The sequence below is a fragment of the Chiloscyllium plagiosum genome, chromosome 11, assembly GCF_004010195.1.
Source record: "Chiloscyllium plagiosum isolate BGI_BamShark_2017 chromosome 11, ASM401019v2, whole genome shotgun sequence".
Lineage (NCBI taxonomy): Eukaryota > Metazoa > Chordata > Chondrichthyes > Orectolobiformes > Hemiscylliidae > Chiloscyllium > Chiloscyllium plagiosum.
The window spans coordinates 84259830-84286491 of record NC_057720.1 but is presented as its reverse complement, the minus strand read 5'-3'; the positions used below and the strand labels follow the sequence as shown (position 1 = coordinate 84286491).

At 39.8% G+C, this 26662-nt stretch overlaps 1 protein-coding gene across 4 annotated transcripts in view; it reads left to right on the top strand.

Annotated features, from left to right (window-relative positions):
* ralgps2 (Ral GEF with PH domain and SH3 binding motif 2) overlaps positions 1–26662 on the top strand; it is a 519857-nt gene that overhangs the window by 459561 nt on the left and 33634 nt on the right. For all 4 annotated transcript variants that reach the window (XM_043699973.1, XM_043699970.1, XM_043699971.1 and 1 more), the window contains one exon: positions 16035–16141. In XM_043699973.1, coding sequence (XP_043555908.1) covers positions 16035–16141 — 107 coding nt within the window. The remainder of the gene's footprint in view (positions 1–16034; positions 16142–26662) is intronic.

Below are 26662 nucleotides of genomic sequence, written 5' to 3'. Positions count from 1 at the left end.
TTACCATGTGAATACTAAACTATCTTAAATAATTGTTTAAGGCCATTAGATGTAGGAGCAGAATTAGGCTATTCAGCTCATCAAAACTGCTTTATAAAACCATATAATATAGGCGCAGAGCTAAGCCATTTGGCCTTTCGAGTCTGCTCCACAGTTTCATCATAGTTGAGATGCATCTCAACCCCATTCTCGTGCCTTCTACACAGAACCTTTGATTCTCTTACTAATCAAGAATCTATCTATCACTGTCTTAAAGACATTCATCAATGACTTGGCCTCCACAGCCTTTTGCCAAAAGGTGATTTCCACAGATTATTGAACATCTGAATTAAGAATGTCCTCCTATTCCAAATCTTGAAGAGACATCCTTTCATTCTGAGGCCATGCCCGCAAGCCCTAACCTCTTTTCCTAGTGGAAACATCTTCACATCTACTTTATCCAGGTCTTTCAGTATTCTGCATGTTGCAATTAGGTTCCCCCTCATGCATCTAAATTCCACCAAGTACAGATCCAAAGTCCTCATTTAACAAGCCCTTCATTCCTGGGACCATTCTTGTGAATCTTCTGTGGAACCCCTTAGATTCCTTCCTTAGATTATGCACCATTCAAGCTGGAAGCTTCTCCTGCATTGAAATTAAACTGTTTTTCATGGTTGTATCTTCAGATCAAAAATATTAAGCTGCTTCATCAATGACCTGCCCGTTGTGAATGACACCAAAATTGGTGGTATAGTTGACAGTGAAGAAGGTAATCTAAAGTTACATTAGAATCTTGATCAGTTGGGTCAATGGACTGAGGAGTGGCAGATCGAGTTTAATTTGTATAAATGTGAGATATTGCATTTTAGTAAAACTAACAAGGGCAGGACTTATACAGTTAATGGTAGGGCCCTGGGTAGTGGTCAAATAGAGTCATACAGGTTCAGGTCCATATTTTTGTAGAAGTTGCATCACAGATAGACAGATTGGTTAAGAAGGTGCTTAGCATGGTTGCCTTCATTGTTCAGACCACTGAGTATACGAGTTGGAGCATGTTGTTCAGATTGGACAGGTTGTTGGTGAGGCCACTTTTGAAGCACTGTGTACAGTTCTGTTTGCCCTGATATAAGAAGAATATTATTAAATTGGAGAGGGTTCAGAAAAGATTTGCCAGGATGTTGCTGGGACTAGAGGGTTTGAGTTATAAGGAGAGGCTGGGACGTTTCTCTTTGGAGCAGAGGAGGTTTATAAAATCATGAAGGCATAGATAAGGTGAGGAGCAAAAGTCTTTTCCATAGGGTGGGGGGGTTCAAAATTAGGGACATATTTTTAAGATGAGAGGAGAAAGATTTAAAAGGGACCTTAGGGGCAACATTTTTCACACACAGGTTTGTAGTGTAGTGAACGGCCAGAGGAAGTGGTAGATGCAGGTACAATTACAACATTCAAAAAATATTTGGCTAAGTACATGAGTAGGAAAGGTCTAGAGGGATATGGGCCAAATGCAGGCAAATGGGCCTTTTTCAATGGGTTGGGCTGTTTCTGTGCTGTATGACTCCCTGACTTTGTAATAATCTACCCCCTGAACATCAGCACTCCTGATGTTCAGTGGCATTGCCATTGCTGATACCCCCCACGATCAACATCTTGGATGTTAAAGTCAGAAACTGAATCGGACTAGCCATATAAATACTGTGGCTATAAAATCATGTCAGCATAAAGGAATTCTGCAGTGAGTGATTCACTTCCTTTCTCCCCATTGTCTGTCCACCATCTGCAAAATCAGAATTGTGATGGAATATTCTCTACTGACTTGTGTGAGTGCACCTCCAACAACTCTCAAGAATCTTGACACCATCCAAGATTAATAAATCCACTTGATTCGCACCCTATCCACCACCTTTAATATTCCCTCTTTTCACCACCAATGCAGTGTTATTAGTGTGTACTGCATAAAATCTGCAATAAGTTAGTAAATCACCAAGGATCCTTTCAAACCAGCAATCTCTACAACCTAGAAAGTCAGTAGCTGCATGGAAGCACCACCACTTGCAAATTCCTATCCAAATCACAAAACTGTAATGACTTTGACACAGTGACAACGAAAGAATGGTGATACAGTTCTAAGACCTGGAACTTCCTTCCTGGCAGCACTGAGTATGTTCCTCCATGCCAAGATTCTAGTGTTCTAAAAGGCAGGGAACAGCCACTTTTTCCAGGGCAATTTAGAGTGGGCAATAAATGCTGGCCTAACCAGCAAAGCCCATATTCCATGAACAAATGCATGAAAATGCTGGAAATCTGGAATAATAAAGTAAGAACTAGTAGCAGGATTAGGCAATTCAGCCCCTCGAGCCTTCTCCACCATTTGATACAAGCATGGCTGCTCTCATCTCTGCCTCAACTCCACTTTCCTGGCTGTTCTCTATAATCCTTCAATTCATTAAGAATTAAAAATCTGCTTTCTACTTGAATTTACTCAATGTGGCATCTACTACATTCTGGAGTAGTGAAATCCACAGATTAACAAACCCTTTGAGAGAAGTAATTTTTCCTTATCTCAGTTTTAAATTTGCTACCCTTTGTGCTAAAGCTATGGCTATGGCTAACAAAAGATGCTGAAGAAACTCAGTCAGTCTAGCATCATTTGTGGAAAGCAAAACAGAATTAATGCTTCAAGTTCAATAGGAGTCTTCTTTAGAACTTAAAGTAGAGTTGGAGAAGTGATTAGTTTTATAATGCAGGCAAAAGTGGAGGTGAACAGGTTGAGCATGATTAAACATCACAGGAGTACTAAACAAGAATGAGTGGTAGTGGTTATCGGAAAGAGAGATGTATCCAGAATGGTTGTTCATAGCAGGTGTTCATGGTAGGGTATAAGTCAGCTCTGCCAAAAGCAAAATCAAGAAACAAGGCGTTCTTTTTTTTGGTTTATGAGGAGGGGTAGCAAAATTGAGGACAGAGTATATGGTCTGAATTCATTGAACCCAATATTGAACACAAGAGACTGTGAAGTACATAAATGAGAAATGATAATTGTTCCTCCATATTGTATTTGGTCTCATTGGTGCACGACAGCAGGCCTCACATATAAAGGGGAGTATGAGAGAAGGAAGTAGCAAGTAACCAAACATTGAGGAGTCACACTTACAGGCTGAGCACTGACATTCCACAAAGTAGATAGCCAGTCTACATTTGGCCTCCAAATATAGAGGAAACCACATACTGAGTAGAAAATACAGAAAACAAAATCGAAAGAAATACATCACTGCTCCTTGTTGAAGGAATATTTAGGATCTTGAACAGAAAGGCAGTAAAGCTGCAAGTGTTATACCATCTGCGATTACAAGGGCAGATGCTGTTGGAAGGGGATGAGGTATTTTAGATGAAAAGAGGAATGGATAAGGGTGCCACAGAGAAAGCAGTTATTTAAAAATGCTGATAGGGAGAGGAAGATGTTTGGTTGTGGTATCTGCCGGAGGTGGCAGAAACGGCAAAGGATGATACTTTGAATACAGAGGCTAGTGGAATATAAAGTGAGTACAAGACAAAGTTGATTGTGAGTCCAAGGGGGACAGGAAAGGTTGAGGGCAGCAATGCTGGAAATAGTTTGGACAGGGTTGCAGACCTTATGCACCAGAGTGGGGGCATCCTTAGTTGAGAGAAAAAAAATACAGTTGGGAAGCACCATTATTGAATGTAACATCATTGGAACAGGTGCAACAGTGATCGAGAAACGGGAGTCCTTCCAGGAAGCGCAGTGTGATAAAGTATAGCTGTTGGAGTCACTGAGTTTGTAACGAATACTTGTATATTTGACATTCCTGGAAATAGAGACAGAGAAATCGAGGAAGCGGCAAAGAGGAATCAGAGATGGACCAACTGAAGGTGAAAGAAGGCTGGAAATTGGAAGCAAAATTAATCGATTTTTCCAGTTCCAGATAGAATAGGAAGCAGCACCAATATAGTCATTGATAGACCAGAGAAACTGTTGCTGGTGGGGTCTTCCAAGTAGGACTGGAGCAAGAAATATTTCAAATATTCCACAAAAAGCAAGGTATGATTAGGGCCTATTTGTGTACCTAAGGCCACACGTTTTATTAGAAGATACAACAAAGGAGATATTGCTCAATGAAACAACAGGCTAAACCAGGTTGAGGAGGATGGTGGTATCTGGGACTGGATCTCCATTCAGTGAAGAAGCAGACAGTCTTGGACTATCCTAGTGGGGAGGAGAAGTTTAGAGAGATTGGATATCCACAGTGAAGTGAAGACAGTTCAGGAAGGGCAACTGGACATTATTGAAAATTATAAGGTATCAGAAGGTCATCGATGTTAGTTGGAAGAAAGGGACAAAAGGAGAAAAGGGGCAGAAACAGACTGAAATGTTGGGTCTGCCAGGGCAGTGCTGTTTATGGATTTCGGAGCGGAGATAGAAATAGGCTGTATGTTGTTGGGAAATACAAGGTAGGAAGCTGTCCAGAAAAGGTGAGGTCAGCTATAACCCTGGAAATAATGGCTTGAATTTCGGTAGTGAGGTCACAGTCCAGGAAGAAGTATCCAAGAACTTAGCACTCAGCCTCTCCAAGGTCGAATTTGGTATGCCAGATGATAACAGCAACAGTACAAAAATCTGTTGAATTGTTCCCTTATTCAAATATATCTTTAGAACTTAATAAACAAACATAATACTTGCCTCCCACTGTGACCATATCATTTGTGCTTTTGAATTAAGTTGACCCCAAAGGTGAGAGTATGCTGCTGAGATGTTTGAGAGGGAGTAGGACAGGCAGGAGTGCTTCCAATACAACAGTAGCTTTTGTATACTATTTGACCCAATATATGGATTTTTCATCGTGAAACTGTAGCTCAGGTCACTTGTGTTGTTCTGCACGTATTAGTGCACAGTAATTTAAAACATGTATGCCCAGAGAACAGAAAGTTAACATTGAGGCTGTATGTGACATGGAAGAATCTGTATGGGATGTATTGCCATCTCCCTCCTACTTGTCACATCCCTCCTGAGGGTCTTATGGAGATTATTGCTGAATAAAAATCAATACATTTTAATATTCAATAAATAAAGGCTGGCTGCAATACATCTTGTGGTAACCAACTAAAATCTAACCATAGAGCATGTGGGAGAAGTGTCATTCAGTCAAAGTGACTACCTGGAACCCAAACTTTTATCCTCCTGGAGGTCATAAGCCCCAGTTTTAGAATCCCTAACCTAATATATTAACAGCAGAAAGGTATTTAGTTTTCAATTCAACTCAATTAGTGTCATTTTCTTTTTCTGTTAACTTACTGGAAGGCCATGTACAGATTTCATTTAATCATAATTGCTTCCTCACAATACCCTATCTAATACTCTCACAAACATTGTTACTTGGGAATAATGTGCACTATTGAATCTCAGTAAATTTTACATGTTTGTGCTTATTTCAAAATATGAAAATTGCATGTTCAGTAAAAATTTTGGAAATAATGTGCACTAACACTTTCCCTTTATTGAGGGAAGGGAAAATAACTATGTGCTAATTGGCCCAAAACTGCTGAGGATATAGGATGACTTTGCATAGAGCAAAATAAATGTTTTTCAGGATTGAAATAGTTCAGACTGAAACTTGACTGCTTGTAAGCTCAACAATGAAGAATAATTCTGCAATTATTGTATGTTATTTTGCAAATAGTTTATAAAATTTTACAATTTATGAAGGTCTGGTATACTGTCATTCTTGACGTTTGAATCAAGGTGACTGTGGTTCATTGGTCACAAGTAATATTGCGTGATAGGTTACAAGAAACAAAATATAGTACAACCACAATAAGAAAAACTTAAGAGCAACAACAGGCTGCAGCACAGAATGACACAAAATAGACCACTATCTTCTGATGAAGGGCTTTTGCCCAAAACGTCGATTTTGCTGCTCGTCGGATGCTGCCTGAATTGCTGTGCTCTTCCAGCACCACTGATCCACTATCTTCTTAGGCCTCGTCAAGGTAATCAATACTACGAAGAGAATCTCCTCAGCACCTGGCATTTGAAGCACTCTTTTTGAGAGACATCCTTTACCCCAAAAACATTTATGCTGCCTCACAACCTCACATTCCTCTCAGCTGTTCCTGAATGCCATCTACCCCTTGATGTCCCTGCATCCTCAACTATTATGCATTGTCCACTTCTCTTGAAGCTTATGCATTTCCTGCTTATGCTTATCAGTCACAGGGTTCCATGCAGAAACTTTTTGTCCAATCTCTATCTTCATCAGTTTCATATGCACATCTCTTCCACATGTCTACAGAGTTGCTCATATATTCATCCTGCACAGCTCACTGCCCCATATCAATTGAGCATGTGATTTCTGGAAGCAGCTTGCCTAACTTGTCACCAAGAAGATACCGGTATGACAGAAGGATTTGGAAAAAAGGAGAGGAACACAAAAGTGAAAAACATAAATAGCAACTTGTACTTTAATGCAACATGGATCTCTCAGGAATATTACTAAACAAAATTTGACCCCAAGTTGCATAAACGGTTATAAGGAAATATGTTCAAAACCTTGCTCAAAGAGGTAGTTTTAAGGATTTTAACAGGAACAGAGAGATGGTGTGGTTTGGGAAGGGATTTCCAGATCTTAACATTCAAGCAGCTGAGCCACAGTTATCATCCAGCAGTTGAGGAAATCCAAGAATTGGAGAAATGCAGAAATCTGAGAGGATCATAAGACTCAAGGAAGTCACAGATGAGAATAGTTACAGTCATGGTGGAAATTGCAACTAAGTTGAAAGTTTCCATTATGTGACAGTGTTAGACCAATAACACATGCAAGTCAGTAAGCATGGGATAATGAGTACAAGTTAGGAACTCGGCATCAGAGATTTTGATTAATTAAGGTCTATGAACAGTAGAAGATAAGACGTCAGCTGAGGCAGTATTGGAGTAACTGGCACAACAAAATGAAAGTTGATAGACGTAATGGAAGCAAGACCAATTACATACTGAACTATCAAAAATAAAATGCTTTTCTACCATGAATCAAGATGCTAGACTTCACAATGAGTTTCAGATGTCCCCAAAATAATTTTTCATCTAAATATTAGTGCAACCTGCAGAGAATGAGGGTGACAGTTTGGAAAATGTGGAAGTTAGGTGAAGTGCGGAGGGAGCTTTTTTATTTTTCATTCTGATGTCATGTTTTTATAATTACTTTCACAGATCAGTGGATGCAGGAACAGACCAGGCTGAAAAGATTAAACTGTAAATTTTAAGTTACTTATGAATAAGGATAAGAATAGCCCTCAGGTAAAATTGGGGGAGGGCTAGCTACCATAATATAAGGCAGGAACTAAGAAATGTGGAATGGGGGATTGCAGTTTGAGGGTAAATCCACATCTGACATGTGAAAATCTTTTAAAGGGCCGGTGATTAGAGTAAGAACCAGCATGTTCCTGTGAAAATGAAGGATAAGGATGGCAAGATTTTAGAACCTTACATGACAAGAGAAATTGAGACGTTCGTAAAAAAAGGAAAAGGAAGCATTAATAAAGTTCAGGAAACTGAACTCAGACAGACCACTCAAAGAATACAGAGACAGCAGGAAAGTACTCAAGCAAGGAATTAGGAGAGCTAAAAGGAGCCATGCAGTGAATTTGGCAAACACATAAAGGAAAATCCTAGGGCATTTTACACAATGTAAGAAGCAAGGTGGTAACTAGGAAAAATGTGGGCTGACTCAAGGACAAAAGAGGGAATTTATGCCTGGAGCTGAAGGATGTGGGTGAGGCCTTTAACAAATACTTTGCGTTGGTGTTCAAAAAGGAGAAGGATATGGTCTACAGTGAGTGTCAGGATGGGTATGTTGATATGCTAGGGCATGTCAGTATAGAAAAGATGTTGAGGGCTTTGAAAAACATTAAGATAGACAAACCTCCAGGACCTAAAAGGTCAGGTGAATTGGCTATGCTAAATTGCCCGTAGTGTTAGGTTAGGGGTAAATGTAGGGGTTGGGGTATGGGTGGGTTGCGCTTCGGCGGGGCGGTGTGGACTTGTTGGGCCGAAGGGCCTGTTTCCACACTGTAAGTAATCTAATCTAATCTAATCTAATCTAATGCAATGCATCCCAGAATGCTGAGGCAGGTAAGTGAGGAAATTGCTGGAGTCTTGTACGAAATCTTTGTATCCCCTTTAGTCACAGGAAAAGTCCCAGAGAAGTGGCGAATAGCCAACATTGTTTCTTTGTTTAAGAAGGGCAACAGCAATAATCCAGGAAATTATACACCATTGAGCCTTATGTAGGGAAATTGTTGGAGAAGATTCTTTTCAATAGGGTTTACTCACATTTGAAAAAAATGGACTTATTGGTGAGAGGCAGCAAGGCTTTGTTTTGGGGAAGGACATGTCTGACAAAACTGAATTAAGTATTTTGAGGAAGTGACAAAGATGTTTGAAAAGGACAGGGCGGTAGATGTTGTCTATATGGAGTTTTGACCATTTGTGTTAGCATAGGCTTAGTGGGCCAAAGCATCTATTCCTGTACTGCACTGTTCTTGGTTCTTATTAAGGGATTAACCGAGAAGCATCAGGAATAAGTAGAAGTCAGAGAGTAAAACAAGATTAAAGTTAAGATAAGAGGATGCTAGTCAGGTACATGACTTCCTATATATGACACGTTGCATGTTCCACTCTGCTGACCTCACCTGTTATTGACTTGAACTTACTTAGTCTTACTTGCTCACTTTTCTAACTACTTCCACCCACATTTACAACATTCCTTTAAAAGAAAGTGGTCAGTACTGTACGTAGTACTTCAGATATGGTTTCACAGTGCTTGTAGAGCTGAAACATACTCTTTCTACTTTAGTATTCCATTCTGCTCACAATAAATTATATTATGTTGTTAGTTTTCTTAATTGCTTGATTCACCTGTATACTGATCTTTTGTGATTCATGCACTAGAACAACCACATCCCTTTGTATCTCAGAACTGTGCAATTTCTAGTATTTAGACAATTTTTAAAAATTATTATCGCCTCAGATTTCAGCCTTCAGTAAAAATAGTTAAGAGTCATTGTGAACATGTCAAGTTTGCTTAGCCTACTAAGGAAGTAGAGGTATTGGTGTGCTTTCTTAATCGTGGTATCATCATGGGATTATTTATCGTTATCTTTAGAGTCATAGAAATGTACAGCATGGAAACAGACCCTTCGGTCCAAACCATCCATGCCGACCAGATATCCCAACCCAATCTAGTCCCACCTGCCAGCACTTGGCCCATATCCCTCCAAACCCTTCCTATTCATATACCCATTCAGATGCCTTTTAAATGTTGCAATTGTACCAGCCTCCACCACTTCCTCTGGCAGCTCATTCCATACACGTACCACCCTCTGTGTGAAAAAGTTCCCCCTTAGGTCTCTTTTATATCTTTCCCCTTTCACCCTAAATCTATGCTCTCTAGTTCTGGACTCCCTGACCCCAGGGAAAAGACTTTGTCTATTTATCCTATCCATGCCCCTCATAATTTACTCCTACGAACTTTAAGCTTTCAACCACCTCTACCTCAGCATCATAAATGCAGACGGGCATGTCCTCATCTGAACTTCATTTTAAGTCATAGATTGGAAACAAACTCTTAGGTCCAACTTATCCATGCCAACCAAGTTTCCCAAACTAAACTAGTCCCACTTGCTTGCATTTGGCCCATATTCCTCTCAATCCTTCCTATTCATGAACCATCCAAATGTCTTTTAAATATTGTAATTGTACCTGTGTCTGCCACTTCCTCTGGCAATTCATTCCATGTATGAACCACTCTCTGTGAAATGGTTGCCCCTCGGGTCCCTTTTCTATCATTCTCCTCTCATCTTATAATTATGCCCCCTCGTTTTGAATTCCCCCAGCCTAGGGAAACAACCTTTGCTATTCACCTTATCTATGCCCCTCATGATTTTATAAACCTCTATAAGATCACTCTTCAACCTCCTGTGCTGCAGTGAAAAATGTCCCACATTATCCAGCCTAACCTTATAACTCAAATCCTCCAGTCCTGGCAACATCCTGGTAAATCTTATCTGAACCCTCTCTAATTTACTAATATTCTTCCACTGGCAGGACAACCAGACCTGTAGACAGTACTCCAAAAGTGTCCTCACCCATGCCTTTTACGGCCTTAACATGACTTCCTGACTCTATCCTCAGTAGTCTGAGCAATGAAGGTAAGCATGCTAAATGCCTTCTTAACTACTCTGTCTACCTAAGATGCAACTTTCAAAGAACTATGTACCTGAACCCCTAGGTCTGTCGGTTCAACAACACTACCCAGGTCCATACGATTGTGCTGACACTGAGGGAGAGATTGTTGTATTTACACCAGGCTGTCTACACCATGCCACTAAGCTGTCTAACTCTCTTCGGTACTGTCTGGTCATTGTCTGAGATCCGACCCACTACAGTGGTGTCATCAGCAAATTTGTAAATGGAGTTAGAGTTGAATTTGACCAGACAGTTGAGAGTGTATAAGGTGTATAATCAGGGGCTGAGTATGCAGCCTTGCAGGCATCATTGTTGAGAATTAATGTGGAGGAGATGTTGTCACGTATCTTTACTGATTGTGGTCTGGAAGTCAAGGGTCCAGTTGGAGAGTGGGAAGCAGAGTCCTTGATCTCGGAGATTGGAGATGAATTTTGTTGGAATTATGGTCTTAAGGGCAGAGCTAAAATCAATAATTAGCAGTCTGACATAGGTGTCCTTGTCATCCAAATGTTCCTGGGATGAATGTAGGGCCGGGAGATGGTCTCTGGTCTATTGGACTGTCGGCAAATTGTAGCAGATCAAGGCTGGAATTGATGTGTAACATTATTAATCTTTCAGAGTACATCAAAATGATGGATGTCATAGCCATCCAGCAGTAGTCATTAAGGTACATTACCTGATTTTTCATTGGCACCTCGATGATAATGGTCTTCTTGAAACAGGTGGGAAACTCACATTGTAGTAAGGAGAGGTTAACAATGTCAGCAAATACTCCCAGCTGCTGGTCCATACAGGATCTGAGTGCATGGCCAGGGACTCCAGCTGGCCAGTCGCTTTCCATGTATTCACCCTAAAGAAGGCCAGTCTCTATAGGTACAGGTGCACCTGAGGCTGTCGGAGCAGGTGACATCATTTCACTGTTCAAAACAAGAATAGAATGCATTGAGCTCAACGGAGAGAGTGATTCTAGTCGATTTTGCTTTGTAGCCCGTTATATCATGTAAGCCTTGCCACAGGTGACATGTATTCATCTGGTTAGTCTGGGACTCAAGTTTAGTCTGGTATTATCTCTTGATGTACCTGATAGCTTTGCAAACATCATACCTACATTTCTTTTAGCGGTCAGGGTCACCCATTTTGAATGCCTCAGACCTGGACATCAGTAGGGAGTGGATCTTCTGGATCATCAATGGTTTCTAGTTGGGGAACACACAGATTTAACTTCTTTGGCATGCAGTCCTCTACACCAATGAATTGCAACTAATGTATCCAGAATCTTGACAACCACTTCCTTTAGGTCCAGCGAATCTTTTAGTCTTTCGTCCCATTAGTTGTCCTAATACTTTTTCTCGCATTATTGTGATTTTTTTCAAGCTCTTCCCTTGCTTTTGCCTATTATTTTTGTGTCTTCTATTGTGTAGACAGTTGAAAAATAATCATTCAAAGCTTCTGCCATGTAGTTGTTTCCATTATTAATTCTCCAGATATATCCTCTAAAGGATCAACATTTGCTTTAACTGATCTCACTGACTGTCAATTTTCAGTAGTTTGGAAGCGTCAACTTGGTTCTGTAAAATGTCAGTTTCCTATAGGCAAAGAGGTGCTGACCATTCTCTTATCAACAGTTTATTTTTGTTTCATATATTTTTATCACTTCAGAATTTGTTGCCACAATAATGGGGAATATAAAATTTTACCCTTTCTCACCCTCTCCCACAATTACAGCTGTTAAAATCATTTAGCAGTTTGTGGATATTTGGAGAAGTACTGTCAGCTGCAGTTTGCCACAACATACTTGGTGAGTTGTGTCAGACAGAAGTTAGCCTTGTAAAAACTGGATGCCTGTATTGAAACTAGATATTTATGGGCACCAAAATTGGTAAGAAAATGATTCAACATCACATTTATAGTTTGGAATAGCAAAGCAAAGAAAGGCTGTGTTTCAAGACGGGAACTACCTGTGGGTTCATGTGACATGCATAAACATCGCAGTTATCATCTGTAGCCTTGTGCATGGCTAGGAACACCAGCAGCTGTACAGAGTGTTTAGACAAATACCATGTTATATTCAGCATTGAAAAAATTGATTCAACTCTGTGCCTGGAAAGAGCGACTGTAATATTGCACAACCACCCACACATTGTAAGAATCTCAAACTTCATGTAATGATGATCGTTCAGCTTTTTGACCTTGTAATCAAATCTGCCGCAAACATAACATAAACAAGTGGTCATGGTGTTTGGAAACATTCATAGAAGAATTGGTATACTCAAAACCTGCTAATATTTTTTTCTGTCAACGACTTCCACAGAGACTCCATCCTCTTAGTTATACAACACAGTCACTATTTTTCATGCTGCAGTGAAAACCCCACTTGCTTCTGGATTCGCCACAATCCAAAATAAAGTTGGATGTTCCCAATTGTGTTATTGGGAGTTCTTTTCTTTCTTTATAGATGTTTCAATTTAAAAGTTTGTCAGAATCTGATTATTTTGTAGGTTAAAAAATAATTTTGAAAATTGTACTGGTGTCTTGATAGCCAGTGTAATTTCCACAGATGTTTCTGTGTGAACTGTATTCAATTCGACTAATTTTATGAATGACATCTGTCCTTGTTACAGTTGCCAATATTTGTACCCTCTTTTTATGCTACCCAAGAACATGGCCCCCATTCCAACTGAATAAGAGTGCTTATTATTCTGTGTTTCCATATTGTTAGCAACAAACTAGTAAAAATTTACATATTTACACTAACCTGCATGAGAAGTTGTGGACTAGCTTCAATCTCTGGAGCAAAGGTAGTTATTGCTTTGGTATGTGCCACTCATTTATGTTGTTCACTTGAGTATTCCTTTGATTATTATTTTCAGCTTGTTGCCAAGTAGAAATCAGGCTGTGGTAATATATGAGAAATGTTAATTTTGCTGAGAAAATATACCCATCAGTTCTGAAAGCTTCACTTGATGCAGGGCAGAGGTAGCCTGCAGTGTTATCTTGTGCAAATTGCAACACAGTGATTTTCATTTATTCTGTAGCAACAGATGAATTTAATCTGTGTATCTAAAAGAAAGAATATTTTTAGCACTTCCATAGATCCTCATGCGAAACAATGATTTCTAGAGCATTTCAAACTAAGCTGCAATTTTGAACTGTTAGCGCTGAGAATTAAATGATATGTTAATGGACTAGGTTGGAGAAAGCAAATGAATGGCCGAGCTAAGCATATGGTTCTTGCATTGAATAACTTCAGTACATAGCAATATCATTGAATTTGAATTAATAGAATTCTCTCGCTTTTACTTTTCTCTGTCCAATCACACCAAAAATCAAACAGCCAGTTCCCATTGAAAATATTGTAAGTTCTTGTAAATGCAAGTATCATTTTATTAACTGCCACTCAATGCTTTTAGTTTTTGAAAAAACATTTTGGGGAACCAGATTCCTCTTTTGTGATTTTTTTTTACCCCATGAAAACTACACAGAGATAGCAAGCCACACCAAATCAGACTCACTAACACAATGAAAGTAAAACATTTGACAATCCTCAAGATTGCCCAGTTGTACCTAACAAGTCTTTCAAAATAAAAGTTATCAGACACCATGTTTATATGAGAACAGATGCTTACCTAACTCAACCTCGACTGGAAACTAGTTTTACACTAATGGGAAACCAGAAACAGTAAAAATGTAAAATAATTAATGGGTGTGCTTCTAAAGGAAATTCATAGCTTAAACAGAAATTAAGAATTTATTTTTAATATTATAACTTTATAAGAGCTAAGTTAAACATCGGGTAATCTAATTTATGTCTATGATTTAAACCCAATTTTCTTTAATCATAACTCTCAATCTCCCACAAACAGACACAGTTAAGGAATAAATTGAAAAAAAAGTATTTTAAATTTGTCAGTTTGATAAACATTGAATACTGGATTTAATAGAATCCTTGAATGATGTGTTGTACTGCATGCATGATAATACTATCTGGAGTCACCAGTCAATGCAACAGCTTCCAGCAGGCTCCAAGGAATATTACTTACTTACTTATAAATTAAGATTTTTTTCCAGAACATTCAATAATTTTTTAACAGAATATAGAACTAGAGAGAATAAAACTCAAGCACAGTTTCCCAGTCCAGCAGCTTCCAAGCACACAGTATTTTGTACCAAAAGCCCCGTCAAAACCCAATCAAATCTATAGCTCCTCTTTTTCAACACTCTCTGTAGCTGGCAGGACATCATTGGTTTCCCCTTGATTGATCAGTGCGACATCCAAACAATTGCCAGACCTTAAGCATAATACATCCTGGTATTAGATGTCTACAGTGTTCTTAGAACAATAATTAACCTGCAATTATCTTTCCAGGCCAGTTCCCATGTATAAACATACCTTTATTTGTTCTTTCTTTATAAAAGAAGCTGCTGTCCAAGCCACAAGTTGGATTCTGAACTGCAGCTCACAGTTCCAAACCAGAAGTGAGAAAAATAAAGGAAAACCATGATGGTCTGAACACCCAAATTGTTATCAGTACACAGTGGTCAGATGGAGATCTTGGGCACTGTGGGTAGCACCCTGATTCTGACTCAGAAAGTCCACCCCAAGTTTTCAGTTCCAACGAAGATATATTAATAAGGAAACCAGTACAGTTTGAGAGATTACTCGTCAGACATGTGATGGAAAGAACATTGTTGCCTCTACCTTTCATATGTCGTGAAGATGTGTGTACTGTACATTTTAAGAGAGTTAAAAGCTAGCAGAACTACCTGACAGCACCAAGTGTTCTGAACAAGATATAACGTAACCTTTTGGTCCAGTAGCTAGGGTAGCTGGTTGCCTGGAAACGACCAAACAGATTCAAATTAGGCCAACCAGTTTAAACTATACCCTGAAAAATACCATACTCCAGTCAAGTTTGAATTTAGTATGTTGACAATGTTAAAAGTCAATGACAAAATCTGATGCTTTGGGGGTATAAGACCAGGGAAAATTGAACGGTTGGGAGGGGAACTGCCAAGCCACCGATAATGGAGGCTGCCCGGAGAATAGCTCTCGTAAAGGTACCTTTATCGATCAGTAACCTGTGAAACAGAAATCTCTAAGAAGTAGAAAAAAAGACCAAGGAAGATATAAAGAGAAGATTTAACATCTGGCTGGTTTTGAAAATTTGAATTTTGGTAAATCTAAATCGAGTATTTTATCAGACTAGTATTATAGAAGGGAAAGTAAAAGAGAGGTTAGAGGAAAAAGTTGCAAATAGTTGTCAGTTAATTATTCTCTGTTATACTTTAAGGAATAAGGAATAAAGTTGTTAATTTTTACTTTTGAATTTTCACAGATTACTGCATGGGGTAAACCTATTCTGTGCTGCTGGTTTAAATTAAGCAGGAGGGTTTAACCCATGTCATTTCCAGGCAACCAGCTACCCTAGCTACTGGACAAAAAGGTTATATTATATCTTGTTCAGAACACTTGGTGCTGTCAGGTAGTTCTGCTAGCTTTTAACTCACTTAAATGTACAGTACACCCACATCTTCATAACACAAAACTCCAGATTATAACATGAAGTTGACAAAGCAATCATGCCTCCTTTTAGGGGTAAGAAGACTCAGTTGGCTGAATGGTCAGTGTGAATCAGATTGGTACCTGCAACCTGGGGCTTGATCATCATTCTGGTTGGATGGATTTGGATCCTATATGATTTCTCCACCTACGATGAATGTTGTAACACTGTTGATCAGATTAGTGATGGATAGCTGTAATGCACACATCAGAATTGTTTATTCTTTGGTTTTCTTCAAGGGCAATCACAGTGAATACATTGGAGACATTAAAAACTTCATAAGTTATGCAGCATTCGTAGAAAGACGGAAAAGCAGAGTTAACTGTCACCGTTTCTCATCTTATCAGTAAGTAACACAGACTGAGTAAGTGTGGATTTAATTTACATAAAAACTTCAAATAGTTTTAACAACAATTCAGACAACAACTAGCAGTTAAGCATAATTGTGTATGCAACTGCCTTCTAGCATGCTTTTGCTCAACTGCACGTGACAGTTGGCCTTATGATTTACATTTTGGTCCTTTATTAAGCTCTTAAAGTAATGCAATTTTAAAGGACTAAACAACATTAACACTTCAGGCCTTGATCAGAACTATGAAAAGCTAGAGATGTAATAGTTCTAAGTAAGGTGTGGGCTGAACAAGGACACAAGGCATGTAAAAGTGGTAGACCAGAAAGATTGAATGATTGAAAAGTGTTAGTGCTGTAGGGCCCAAGAAAATGGAGATTGGATAAAAAAGTAAATAAACAAAAGATGGCGGAAAGAAAGAAATCGAAACAAGTAGAGAAAATGAAGCAAACAGAAGGCGATCAGGTCTGAAGTTGTTGAACTCATTGCTGAATTTATGCTTAATTGACGGATAAGTAGTTATGGACAAGTTGTGATTAGAATGTGATCCCCTCCTAGTCTACCAGCGCAATGCCATAGCAAGTGGTGTATTGCTCGTAACTGTAGAAGAATGCTCATAAAAACATTTCTCGCATAAAATATTGGGCTGGATTTTGAATTCACCTTTATGGTATGTTTTTGGTTGGGAGGATACAAAATAGGTTGGGTATTTACTTCACTGCCTTCCTACACATTACCCAAAACTGATCCCTACAATACACCAGGTGGGTGCACTTTGGTGCTAAAATTGGCAGCTCATCCATCTTATGTTGAGGAATGATTAGAGGTCAATTAGGCAAATAGTGAGTTAGATTATACACTGCTCTCACCATAATATAGCTGCTGTGTGTACGCGTGGATAGGGCAGGAGTGGACAGGCCAGTTTTTATGGACTAGATGAAAAAGGGCAGAAAGGAAGGGGCAGGATTCATTTGGGTCGCGATGCCCAAAGATGCAATCCTCTTTTCACACTTCCAAAACACAGCCCTCTTACCTGCTCTCCTTGGGTTTTAGGTTCCTTACATGACCTTAAATATTGGGATGCACCTTTCCAGGGAAAAGATGACCTTTGTGCTCTGTTCTGCAATGTTCTACATTACTAGGATTGCTGAAATGGCCGACCAATTATATTGGTCCCAAGTTTAGAACTTTTTTCCACTAAGAGGCTGATATTCCACTCTCAAATAAGTCTGCCTTGCAGTCATATTTTAGTCATGTTCCAACCAAATTTGTACCTAGGGAAGCGAACAGTCTATATCATCATCTTCCTTTAAAATGCAGCTTGCGGTCCAACTATTGGCACCTAAATTTGCATTATTCAACACTGATCCTTCAGAAGAAGGGTCCCAAGCTTCTAGAAGACTCTCAAAATCCAGAACTGGGAATTCCTTAACTTGCTAATAATCATGAAAAATACACATTTAGCCCATTATTTATTTTCTCACATATGCATTTAAAAAAGACAGATACAAGATTAACAGACTTCAGCATGTCTGTCAAATATATTCCACCGTAAGATTGTTGTGTGTTTTGGTATTAATGATCACTTCAATATGCAAAATGTTCGGCAACAACATGCGCAAAATCAAGGACCACAATGAAAGAGTTCATTCTAAATCCCAACTTGCCAAATCAAAGCAAAAAGAGAGGATTGAGCCAGGAATTTCTTTAACCTGCTAATACTCAAGGGATTGGTACAACTGAGACTCTCAAACACACAGTGGCAGCCATCTATGTTGAGACTGACATACTCACCAAGCTCCTTAATGGCAAGGAATCACCAGAAAGTGAAAATAGAAAGAGTCTCTTGTTCAAAATTTGGAAATCTTCTGATGTTTTTGAAACACCAATAAAGACTGCCCATCAGGCCTATTCAGCCACTTTGTGGTATTTGGTTTGGTACAACTTATTCCTTTTTTCACTGACTACAACTTTTGCATTTATGAACCCACTTACAGTTGTAAAGCTTTAACCAGTATTATCTTCGGAGTGTCTAATATGTGAGATGCTCCCTTAATGTGAAATCTTATCAAAAAAAAGTGTATTTTGGTCCAATTCTGCTAAATTATGGGACAGTTCAAAAACTTCAAAAGTAAAACTACTTGAAAAAAGAAAAGCAAGCATTTAGTGACAGCAAATTTATTTTGCATATTTCTCCATTATTTTCCAATTTCCCTCTCCAAAAGACAATAACTTACACTAATATGTGATTCCATATACAATGTCAGCTATCCAGTTACTTATCTTACTTACCTAGTGATTGCCCAGACAGCACGAGATGCCAAATCACTTTGGCAAATGAACATTCTTGTACTTACAATGGAATGCATTGAATACCCAAAAGAGAAAAATCTAGCAAAAGGCTCTTTAATTTAGTATGGGTTGATTGTATTTTATTAATTTTCTTGAGCCAAAATTATGCAACAAAACTTGGACCATGGGGACTAATGACTAGACTGCAGACCTTGAATATTGGATAAAGGGCAACAGTGTTATTTCTAGGGATACAGCACTGGAGCTTTGATTCAGATAGTCCACAGAGGATTATGTTTGAAATGAAGAACATAGAAACTTATCATCTTTTAAGTATATTCTTAAGGAAAAGCGGTTTTAATTCAACCGTGAGCAATTCAGAATAAAACTCATTTTTGCATTGTGAAATACAAATGTAGAAATATAAGTAGAAATGAAGATTTTTGGTCCTTCTACCTCTCATTGACACATTAACTCTTTTAAGTGGGAGTTTAGTTCAGGCTGTGCTGAAGACTCATTTACTTTAATGCTGCCTTACCACAGCAAGGACAGAGAATTGGCTATGTGGAGATGGCCCACAAAAGCCATATAAATAGTTAGTCCTGCAATGCAGAATACAAAAAACCTCTAAAAGGGAGGTTTTCCTGAATTATCCATCTGAATCCACCGCTGAATGTGGGTGGTTTAACACTGGCCACCAGCAGTACCTGGAAAATAAAATCAGTAAACAAGCCCAAACAGAGTGCTATTGAAAGTTAGAACATTTTTCACTGGGGAGCATATTTGCTAGAAGATTGCACCTATGTTTTTACCTTGCAGTGTTATCTGGCTATATTTCAGAAACAAATTGCCCTTACACTCCAGACAATTATACCTTTGAATCTGGTGCTCATTAGATGCCGTTTGGGAATTAAATGATTTTCACATGGAATGCATACTGCATGTTAATTTATATGCAAGCTTAAAATAAGTATCATGTTTCACTGTTTCAAAAAATAATGTAATTCTGACTTTTGCTGTATTGTGGACTAAAAGTATAGGTGAATTCTAAACTCCAACAGACAGAGGAAGTAGATTAAAGTTCAATATTCCTGTTAGAAGAAAACCTCTTGGGATCAAACTCTAATGATTTCTTATTCAAGGGTAGCAAAGAGGAGAAGATCAGTTGTTACTGCCTGATGAGCAAATGATTATTAGTTAGACTGTTTGTAATGCATAGTTGCATGTGCTGAACTTATATTCGGTTGCCAACTTCAGCACAACAGCATCAGTGATGATTTTTTTTTAAATTGATCCATTATAAGTTCAGGTCAAGCAATTTTAATCCAGCAGTGCCATTGAAAAGTCCCCTCTCCAAGTTTTTCTTGTGCATTGTGCCTCTTCTGTGTTGATGACAACCTATTTAAATTGATTGAGCATCCTATGATCCATTCACCATCTCACATGCCCACAGATAATAATGAATCATTTGTCATGGTATACTGTACACTGGAAAATTATGCGAGGCCAGCAGTTTTCACCCATCACTTTCATAGGGATAATGTAACATGTTAGACTAATGCATTGTATTAAGACTGCTTGGTTAAGTTTATTTAAAGTGTAAATATTATGCAGAAACCAAAGGACATAAGTTCTTAAAACTTGCACAGTATAATTTGAAACTTCCCACAAGTTGCTGATACATTTATTATTCATCGCCAGTGGCAATCATTCGTCAACATATATGATTGTTCACCTAGGAAATTCCATGTCATTGATCTTGGGTTCTGTAAGTGTTTGTGTGGCTGATGAGCCCAGCTGTAGAGCTGAACCTCCAACCAGTCATTTAGTAGGTGTTTCTGGAAGTTGCAACTAGTCCTAGGTCTTGAAATTACTGGCATTCCTCTCTCTGGTTCCTTTTCTGTATTTCCCCTTGCCAACGGATGTTCTCCAAGAATTGTTTGCCTTCACACAGGAGCATCCTCCAAGTTAGTTTTTTGTATCTTATTAAACTGATTAAGAAACAGAACTTTCAGATGAATAGTCCCTTGCGAGACTTCAGGAAGAGTCTATGCATATAAATATTGCAAATTCCAGTTTTCCCTCATTCCTCAGGTTGGGCTACCTTTGCCAGAACTATGCTACAGCAGCCCAACCTGTGATTTATGCAGTGCAACTTATTTAATGTTACAGTTATTTATTTTCAAGTAAACAAGCTAAGTATTCAACAAACCATTTAGTTTGAGGTGGGCAACCGAAATAGTATCTTAGTCAGCAAGTGCAGGAAAAGTTCAAACTCTTAAGAGATAGGCAGAAAGTACGTCCTTGGGAAACCAGGGAGTACAATTGGAAATCATGTTTTCCTCACATTTATAGAGGAGTTCGACACCATTGCAATAATAAGTGCTAATAATCTAAGCAAGATTTCCTCAAGTCTTGAAAAATGAAACTCAACAGTGTTTTTGGATTTTGAGAGACTGGCAAAGCTATAGATGTTTTCGGTTTTTTAAAAATTCATTTTGTGGGGTATGGGCATCGCTCGCTGGCCAGCAATTATTGCCCATCACTAGTTGCCCTTGAGACAGTGGTGGTTGAGCTGCCGCCTTGAACCGCTGCAGTCCACCTGCTGTGAGTTGACCCACAATGCCGTTAGGGAGGGAATTCTCGGATTTTGACCCAGCGACAGTGAGGGAACGGTATTTATTTCCAAGTCAGAATGGTGAGTGACTTGCAGGGGAACTTGAAGGTGGCAGTGTTCCCATATATCTGCTGCCCTTGTCCATCTAAATGGAAGCGGCCTTGGGTTTAGAAGGTGCTGTCTGAGGATCTTTGGTGAATTTCTGCAGTGCATCTTGTAGATAGTATACATTGTTACTGCTGAGCATCAGTGGTGGAGGAAGTGAATGTTTGTGGATATAGTGCCAGTCAAACAGGCTGCTTTGTCCTGGATGGTGTCAAGCTTTTTGAGTGTTGTTGGGGCTGCAGTTATCCAGGCAAGTGGGGATCCATCAAACTCCTGACTTGTGCCTTGTAGATGGTGGACAGGTTTTGAGGAGTTAGAAGGTGAGTTATTCACTGCGGTACTTACTGGCTTCGACCTGTTCTTGTAGCCACTGTGTTTATGTGGTGAGCCCAGTTGAGTTTATGGTCAATGATAACCCCTAGGATGTTGGTGGGGGGGGAGTCAGTGATGGTAAAGCAGTTGAATGACTTGGGGCGGTGGTTGGATTGTCTGTCATTTGTGATGGTCATAGCCTGGCACTTGTGTGATGTGAATGTTACTTACCACTTGTCAGCCAAGCCTGGATATTGTTCAGATCTTATTGAATTTGAACATGGACTGTTTCAGTATCTGAGGAGTTGTGAATGGTGCTGAACATTGAGCAATTATCGGCAAACATCCCCACTTCGTACCTTATGACGGAGGGAAGGTTGTTGATGAAGCGGCTGAAGATGGTTGGGCCTAAGACACTACCCTGAAGAACTCCAGTTGAGATGACTGACCTCCAACAATCATGACTATCTTCCTATGTGACAGGTATGACTCGAACCACTGGAGGGTTTGCTACCTCATACTCATTGATTTCAGTTTAGGTGGCACTCCTTGATGCAATACTCGGTCAAGTTCAGCGTTGATGTCAAGGGTTGTCACTCTCACCTCACCTGTCGAATTCAGCTTTTTTGTCCATTTTTGAACTAAGGCTGTAATGAAGTCTGAAGCTGACTGTCCCTGGTGGAACCCAAACGGGGTGTCACTGAGCAGGTGGTGCTTGATAGCACTGTTGACGACACCTTCCATCACTTTACAGATAATCGAGGGTAGACAGATGGGGCTGGGTTGGATTTGTCCTTTTTATATACAGGATGTACTTGTGCGATTTTCCACATTGTTGGTTGGATACTAGCTAGACTATACTAGAAGAGCTTGGCTAGGGTAGCAGCAACTTCTAGAGCATATGGTAGTAGACAATTAAACAACTAACTGGAGGAGAAGGCTCCAAAAACATCCCCATCATCAAAGTTGGAAGAGCGCAATACATCAGTGCAGACTATACTTGAAAAGCTTGACTATGGTAGCAGCAACTTCAGTACAATTGCCTAATGTCATCAGGGCCTGTAGCCTCTGCAGTACCTAGTGTCTCGAACTGTTTCTTGATATCACGTGGAGTCAGTCGCGTTGGCTGAAGACTGGTATCTGTAATGCTGGGGACTACTGGAGGAGGCCAAGATGAATCATCCATTCGGCACTGCTAGCTGAAGATTGCTGCACTGATGTGTTGGGCTCTTTTGCACTGATGTGTTGCGCTCTTCCAACTTTGATGATGGGGATGTTTTTGGAGCCTTCTTCTCCAGTTAGTTGTTTAATTGTCTACTACCATTTGTGACTGGACGTGGCAGGACTGTAGACTTTCGATCTAATCTGTTGGTTGTGGGATCACTTTGTCTATCACTTGCTGCTTGTCCTGTTTGGCATGCAAGTAGTCCTGTTTGGTGGCTTCACCAGGTTGACATCTCATCTTCAGATATGCCTGGTGCTGCTTCTGGCATGCCCTCCTATACTCTCCATTGAGCTAAGGTTGATCCCCTGGCTTGATGGTAATGGTTGAGTAGGGGGTATGCTGGGCCACGAGGTTACAGATTGTGCTGGAGTAAAAGTCTGTTGTTGTTGATGGCCCACAGCACCTCATGGATGCCCAGTCTTAAGCAGGTGAATCTGGTCGAAGCCTGTCCCATTTAGCACAGTGATAGTGTCAATGCAACACATTGGAGGTTATTCTTAATGTGAAGGCGGGAATTCGTCTCCACAAGGACTGTGCTGTGGTCACTCTTACCAACACTGCCATGGACAGTGCATCTGCAGCTGACAGATTGGTAAGGATGAGGTCAAGTACATTTTCCCTCTTGTTGGTTCCCTCACCACCTGCCGCCGACCCAGTCTAGCAGTTATGTCCTTTAGGACACAATCAGCACAATCTGTAGTACTGCTGCCAAGCCACTCCTGATGGTGGACATTGTAATCCCCCACCCAGAGTACATTTGTTCCCTTGCTATCAGTGCTTCCTCTAAGTGTTGCTCAACATGGAGGAGTACCGATCCATTAGCTGAGGGAGGAGGGTACGTGGTAATCAGCAGGAGGTTTCGTTGCCCATGTTTAACCTGAAGCCACAAGACTTCATGGGGTCCAGACTTATGTTGAGGACTCCTTTCCGACTGTACACCACTGCGCTGCCTCTGCTGGGTCTATCCTCTTGCTAGGACAGTACATATCCTTGGATGGTGATGGTGATGTCTGGGACATTGTCTGTAAGGTATGATTCCATCAGTATGACGATGTCAGGCTGTTGCTTGACTAGTCTGTGAGACAACTCTCCCAATTTTGGCATAGCCCCTAGATGTTAGTGAGGAGGACTTTGCAGGGTCAACAACGGCTGCTTCTGCCTTTGTCTTTTCTGGTGCCTTGGTCAATACCAATTGATCCATCCAGTTTCATTTCTGTGAGACTTTGTAGTGATTGGTACAACTGAATGGCTCACTAGGCCATTTCAGAGGGCAATTGAGAGTCAACCACATTGCTTTGGATCTGGAGCCACATATAGGCTAGATCAGGTAAGGATGACAGCTTTCTTTCCTGAAGGACATTAATGAACCAGATGGGATTTTCCAACAATCAGCAATGATTTCATGGTGATCAGTACATTCTTAATTCCAGATCCTTTTTATTGAATCCAAATTCCACCATTTCCTAAGGCGGGGTTTGAACCCAGGCCCCCAGAACATTTGCTGAGTTTCGAGATTAATAATCTCGCAATAATACTACTAGGCCATTGCCTACCCATTGTAGGTGGAAAAATGATTTTAAACAATTCAGTAATTCTACATTTTGATTGCTTAGAATTATACAGCTCGAAAACATGCCAACCATAATCTCAACTGAACTAGTCCCACCTGTCTGCACTTGCCTTATATCCCTCAAACATATCTTATTCACATAGTTATCTAAATGTCTTTCAAATGTAACCGTTTCACATCTTCCACTTCCTCTGGAGGTTCTTTCCACGCGTGAACCACTCTTTGTTTAAAAAAAGTGCCCCTCATGTCCCTTTCAAAACTTTCTCCTCTCACCTTAAAAATATGCCCTCCAGTCTTGAAATCCCCCACCCTAGGGAAAAGACATCTGCCATTCACCTTATGATTTTATAAATTTTCTAAACTTCTGTAAGGTTACCCCTCACCTCCTGTACTCCAGTGAAAGAAGTTCCAGCCTCTCCTTATAATTCAAACCCTTACAGCAACATCCTGGTAAAACTTTCTGAACCCTCTCCAGCTTAATTATGTCCTACCTAATTCAGGAAGACCAGAACTGGTCATAGTACTCAAGAAGAAGCCTCACCAATGTCTTGTATAACCTCAACATAACATCCCAACTCCTATACTAAAGTTATGAACAATGAAGGCAAGCTTGCTCAGTACCTTCTTAACCACCCTGTCTACATGTGATAGGAGAAAGTGAGGATTGCAGATGCTGAAGATCAGAGTTGAGAATGTGGTCCTGGAAAAGCACAGCAGGTCAGGGAGCATCTGAAGAGCAGGAGAATCGATGTTTCGGGCATAAGCCCTTCATCACATATCTATCTGTGATGCAAACTTCAAAGAATTATGTACCTGAATCCCTCGGTCCCTCTGTTCCACAACACTACCCAAGGCTTGTTTTTAATTGTCTCAAGTCTGACCATTGTTTTACCAAATACAATACCTCGCATTCATCTAAATTAAACCCCATCTGCCACTCTTGATGAAGATTTCTTTGTAATCTTAGATAACCTCCTTCACTCTCCACCATACCACCAATCTTGGTGTCATCTGCAAGCCTCCTATTAACCAAGCTTTCTATATTCTCATCTAAATAATTTATAGAAATGACAAACAGCACCCACGCATGTGGAACACCATTCTTCACAGGCATCCAGTCCAAAGAATATCCCTCCACTATCACTCTCTGTCTGCTGCCATGAAGCCAATTTTGTATCCAATTGGCAAGATCACTTTGAATCCCATGTGATCTAACTTTACTAATTAGTTACTTTTCAATTGATTAGATATATCAAAGAAGGTGAGAATTGGAATGCATAAAATCGCAGATGTTCTTGGAGTACAATCATTATTCTTGGTTAATTACTAGACTTTGTATAGTATAGGTAGAATCGAAGACTTGGTTGGTGAGATGTAGACATTAAGTCTAACTGTGATATGCTGATGTGAAACAGTATGCATCTTAAGAAGTGAAGCAATGTCACATGAGTTATCTTTCTTTTTCAGCCTCATGACAAGTTGAGGCCACAGTGAGATGTTTCCTGAACAAAATTAATATCCTCTATACGACATTGGTTAGGCCACTTTTGGAATATTGCATGCAATTCTGGTCTCCCTCCTATCGGAAGGATGTTGTGAAACTTGAAAGGGTTCATAAAAGATTTACAAAGATGTTGCCAGGGTTGGAGGATTTGAGCTATATTGAGAAGCCAAATAGACTAGGGCTGTTTTTCCTGGAGCATTGGAGGCTGAAAGGTGACCTTAGAGAGATTAAAAAATCATAAGAGACATAGAATAAATAAACAAGGTCTTTTCCCTGGGATGGGGAATCCAGAACTAGAGGGCATAGGTTAAGGGTGAGAGGGGAAAGATTTAAAAGGGACCTAAGGAGCAACGTTTTCACACAGAGGGTGGTGCGTGTATGGAATGAGCTGCCAGAGAAGTGCTGGAGGCTGGGACAATTACAGCATATAAAAGGCATCTGGATGGGTATATGAATAGGAAGTGTTTAGAGGGATATGGGCCAAGTGCTAGCAAATGGGACAAGATTAGGTTAGGATATTTGGTCGGCATGGATGAGTTGGACCGAAGGGTCTGTTTCCATGCTGTACATCGCTATGACCTCGGCAGACACTGTAAAAATTCTTTAGGAGCGCTCTGAAACCAAGGCTATTAATGAGTTTGTTGAGACTCTTAATTCCTATTTTCACCCATTTAATCATAATAAGCTTGAACTTGCGTTATGTCAGTTAATGTGTTCCTTCTGACCCATATATGAACTGTCCCGTGCACTGTTGAAATGGGCCTTGTAATTTGCACTAACTTCATTTTAGAGACTGAAACTTAAACTTTTAGCAAGCTCAGGCAAACTGGCATGGATCCATTTCTGTTCCCATGACATGAATCAAGCCTCACATTTAATAACATCTAAGTACC